The 4,686-nt window shown below is 58.8% G+C and overlaps 1 protein-coding gene across 1 annotated transcript in view; it reads left to right on the top strand.

The window, feature by feature from the left end:
• Window positions 1-4,686, top strand: part of EXD3 (exonuclease 3'-5' domain containing 3) — an 84,875-nt gene that overhangs the window by 63,228 nt on the left and 16,961 nt on the right. Inside the window, exons 17-18 of the mRNA XM_007947077.1 lie at window positions 1,399-1,452; window positions 1,605-1,736. Coding sequence (XP_007945268.1) covers window positions 1,399-1,452; window positions 1,605-1,736 — 186 coding nt within the window. The remainder of the gene's footprint in view (window positions 1-1,398; window positions 1,453-1,604; window positions 1,737-4,686) is intronic.

Below are 4,686 nucleotides of genomic sequence, written 5' to 3'. Positions count from 1 at the left end.
AGAACACAGTCTGCAGTATGGATTACATCTCAATATAAAGAAAACAAAAATCCTCACAACTGGACCAATGAGCAGCATCACGACAAATGGAGAAAAGATTGAGGTTGTCCAAGAATTCACGTTGCTTGGTTCTACAGTCGACGCCAGTGGAAGCAGCAGTCAGGACAGCAGGCGACGTGTAGCACTGGGCAGGTCGGCTGCGAAGGAACTCTTTCAAGTGCTGAGGAGCAAGGATGTCTCTTTGAGGACTAAGGTGCGCCTGACACAGGCCATGATACTCCCAATCACTTGTGTGCATGTGAGAGCTGTACAATGAATAAAGAAGAGCAAAGAAGAGTTGATGCTTTTGATTTGTGGTGCTGGCGAAGAATGCTGAAAGCACCATGGACTGCTCAAAGGACTAACATCTGCCCTGGAGGAAGTACAGCCAGAGTGCTCCTTGGAGGCAAGAATGGCCAGGCTTCATCTCACCTGCTTTGATCGTGTTGTCAGAAGGGACCATTCCGTGGAGAAGGATCTCATCCTTGGTAAGGTGGAGGGTCGACGAAAGAGGGGAAGGCCTTCGAGGAGATGGATTGACACGGTGGCTGCGACCATGGGCTCAAGTATTACAAGGATCACGGAGCTGGAGCGGGATCGTGCGGTGTTTCATTCTGCTATGCACGGGGTCGCTATGATTCGGAAACGACTCGATGGCACCTAACAACAACAACAGCACTGCCGTCGAGTTGAATCAACTCATAGCAACCCCTTCTTGGGTTTCCGAGGAAGTATCTCGACAGAAGTAAATTGTCCACCCTTCCTTCCGAGGAGTGGCTGGTGGGCTTGAACCACCAGCCTTCTGGTTAGCAGTCAAATGCCTTAGGCACTACACTGTAGTTTTGCAAAAACATGAAATTAATACTGATTTGTATTTTTCAAAGTGAAGAAAATTATCACCATGAACATATACTTCCTTTAAACAGTTTAAATGATATAGAAAGTTAAAAAGATGGAAGCCCTCCTACTCCTGCTCCCTAACCCACGTCAGTGTTTCTGGGCCCTTTGTCAAGCTCTGTCCCCCATCCGTGCTTCTGAGTGTCCTTGCCACTGAGCAGTGTACTGTGTTCTCTGCCTCTGATGTTCCTTTCTTGGGTGTATTTCCTTCTCTGCTTGCTCTTGCTTACAGAGCCAGCTTCCTCCCAGTTGTGCTACTTCATTGGTGGAGGGCTTGGCCATACTGGGGGTCACCCCACCAGAGTCAAAGGACAGGGCCCGGTGCCCCTTCCGCCCCAGAGGCCCGAAAGAACTTGAGTCCATGGGCCCTAGGACACTGGCTGTTGCAAGGTCCCAGGCAGAGGAGCCCGGGCAGGGCCAGGAGTCAGGCTGGATGTGACCCTGCACTCGCCTCCTGCACAGGTCGCCAGACAGGAGGGGAGGATTATCCTGACGTCCGGGCTACCATATCACAAGGTGAGGACCACAGACCCACTGCCTTCCCAGGTCAGTGCCTTCTGGAGTCCATACCCCGGGGCCCTGAGCACAGGGACAGTAGGGCACTGGGGAGGCCAGTATGGGTCTGGGTCTGCACCCCTGCCCTGCTCAGTACTGTCTCCTCCCTGCAGCTCCGGGCCCAGGTCGGCGCTGGGCGTTGCCTGTCTGTGGACTGCGCCCTCAAGGCCCGGGAACAGGCACTCAATGTGCTCAGGCACTTCAACGTGCGTGTCACCTTCGCTGACGTCTTCAGCCGCTGCCAGGTGGGTCCCTCGGCAGATGGAAAGCCGCCTCCACAGCTAGGCTCTGAGCGTGCATGAGGGTGGTGGGGCAGCACCTGCCTCCGACCTGTGCTGCTCTCTCCAGGCAGGGCGCCGCCCGCCTTCAGGCCTCCCTCCTCCCTCAGACTTGCACGCATAGGATATCTGAGGTCTGGGGTTGGCAACCGAGTGTCTGTGACTGCTCCTGCGCACATTCAACTTGCCACAGCCTCAGCTACTTCCAGAAGGACCACTGGCGACCTCATCCCGTGGGCCCCTGGCAGCAGAGTGGTGGATAGCTCTGACCGGGCCTTGGTATAAAGCTGGGCATTGACTCCCACAGATGGGTGCAGGGGCTGCATCCAGGGTGGTGCCTGGATTCAGGTGCTGCAGGGCTCACTTCCGTCTGGGCAGGGCCACTCTCCGAGAGCGATGTCCAGGGCGCTGATGGACGGACCCTAGGTGCACTCTGTGTTCCCCAGAAAGTCCCGGGTGAGGAGATCCCCGAGAGGCAGCGAGTTCCCTGGGTCAGACACCCGGGCTCTGGGTTGTTCAGCCAGAGGTGGAGGAGAACCTCCTCCCCCCACTTCCCTGCCCAGGGACCTTACTCCAGAGAAGGGCGCCCTCCTGGCCTCTCACCTCAGCAGCCGCCACGTGGTCCTGCCCGAGGCCGTCTTGGCCAGCTGGGGAGGCCGCTGGTCTAGCTCAGCAGCTTTCACAACCGTGGTGATGCGTCTTTGTGCTGGCCCTGCCCAGCCTGGGGGAGTGCACCTGGGGCTGTGCTGAGCCCCCAGGGCCTGTGGGTCACCTGCCCCTGTAGGTCTCCTGACACCCCGCCCCCTGCCTGAGGGTCTCCTGAGCCCCCCGGGCCTATGGAACCTCCCGGAGTGGGCACCTGGGTCGCTCCTCCTGTATGTGCATTTGAGGGCACCTCCCAGGGGCTGTTGCTGCAGAGGTGAGTAACAGAGCGGGGCTCCAACCCTTGGCTGCCTCTCACAGCTCCGCCGACCACCTTCCCGCCTGTAGAGTTTGGGAAGGAAGGAAGGAAGGAAGGCAGCCCCTGGCCTGAAACCTGGAGGCACACCTGAACCCTTTGCTCCCTTCCCCCACCCCAGCAGGGCAGGGACCATGGTGCGGCACCCGTGGGGCCGGGGGTCTAGGGGCGCCTTCCTTGAGTGGCACTTGGGGCAACAGGAACCGTGCCCACTGCTCTCTTTGTCTGCACCCGGCCAGTGAGAGTCTGCAGAGCCCAGAGTGTCCCGGAAGCTGGGAGACGTATGAATGAACTTTCCAGAACCTTAGCCGGGAGCTTTCTGGAGAAAACAGGAAGCGGATTGTTGAAGGAAACCCCTCCTGGCCTGGGAAGCATGCTGGGTTATGGCTGGGCCGCACGAGCTCGAGGGCCCTCAGACCCCGTGGCTGAGGGTGGCACTTGGCCAAGGCGCCAGTGTGGAGGGACCACTGGTGGTGGGCGTGGAAACCCCTTCCAGGTGGCCTCGTCAGCGTGCCGTCTGGATGGGCTAGCGGCTTTACTCGTGGGATCCTGAGCTGCCCCATGGCTCTACCCTGCCACGTTCTTGGGGTCCCAAACCCTGTCCCCAGTAGCACAATGTTTTGGCTACTCAGTGCCGATCTAACAGAAAATACCACAGATGGGTGACTGTAACTGACAGGAGTTTATTCTCTGACAGTTTTGGAGGCTAGAAGTCTGTGTTTACAGTGACAGCTCTAGGGGCTGTGTGAAGGCCCCTCGACCTTGGGCTTCTGCTCTGCCTCTTGCTCCCAGCCCACTGAAGCTGGAAGCTTCTCTTAACTCAGATAATGCTGGCTGCGGAGGCTGACAAGCCTAAGGTCGACAGGTAAAATGGCACAGTCCCAGTCATACCAAACCACGTGGCAGGTCTCTAGGTCAAGTCCAGACATGATCCCAAGATTGGCAGACAACATGGCAGGCTGCTGAATAACAACCCGGCTACATGTAGGATTCGAGTGTGCCAAAAACTACAGACCGTTCCTAAAGCCTCTCCTATATACTGGGAGCAGACCACGTCCCGGAGGTATTCCCTCAGCTGCTCCAGAGGATCCCACCCTGGAGTTGATGACCGGTCTCACCACGGGGAATCACTATGTCCAGCTGCCCAGCCACTGAACCAGGCCCACCTACGTTGACACATAACCTTACCTACTACACCCAGGGTGTCAGGAGGTCCCAGCCCCAAGCTGCCACTGCTTGACAGATGCTAAGTCTGCACAGATCAATGGCCAGCAAAGGCCCCATCCCCACTGCCCGCTCAGCCACTGCCTTCTCAGGCTGAGCTCAGCCTGAGCCTGCATCCAAGAGAGCGCCGCTGACCGCTGGCCCACTCCCAGCACCCCCCCTAGGTGACCACCTGGAGAGGCCTCAGGTGACAGCCTGAGAGCTGGCCATGTGCAGGGGCTGCCTAGGGTGGGTGAGCTTAGGCTGTGGTCTGCAGACCTCACCCTCCCCTCAGGCCACAGGACAGGAGGGCGGGCCTCCCGGGGCGAATCAGGGGGGACCCGGATGGCCCTTCATCGGGACCTGCCTCTGTGCTGGGTGCTCAGGCCCACAGCATCTGCCTGGACGCTGGTGCAGGCCCGCTCCCCAAGGGCCCAACTGGCTGCTCCTGGAGACGCCCCACCGCCAAGCCCTTTCCATCTTTTGTCCTTCCTCCTGCTATTTTGGTGCTGTTCCCAAAGGGAGACCCACGGCCTCAGTCTTCCCAGCAGCCCAGGCTCACGGGGCTGTCCCAGAGGGAGCAGGGGGCAGGGCAGGAAGTGGCTGGGGGGAGCAGGGGCATCTGGCGGGTCCACTGTGCTCACCATCACCACGTGCGCCCACTGCGTCTCCCTGACCTCAATTACCCGTGCTCTCTCACCGTGTGTGCCTGCGTGGCCCTTACCACCACCCTGACCTCAGTTACCCGTGCTCTCT

The sequence above is a fragment of the Orycteropus afer genome, unplaced genomic scaffold, assembly GCF_000298275.1.
Source record: "Orycteropus afer afer isolate SDZICR_OR568_19922 unplaced genomic scaffold, OryAfe1.0 scaffold00174, whole genome shotgun sequence".
In the NCBI taxonomy this organism is placed as follows: Eukaryota; Metazoa; Chordata; class Mammalia; order Tubulidentata; family Orycteropodidae; genus Orycteropus; species Orycteropus afer.
This window is presented reverse-complemented; position numbering and strand designations above follow the sequence as displayed.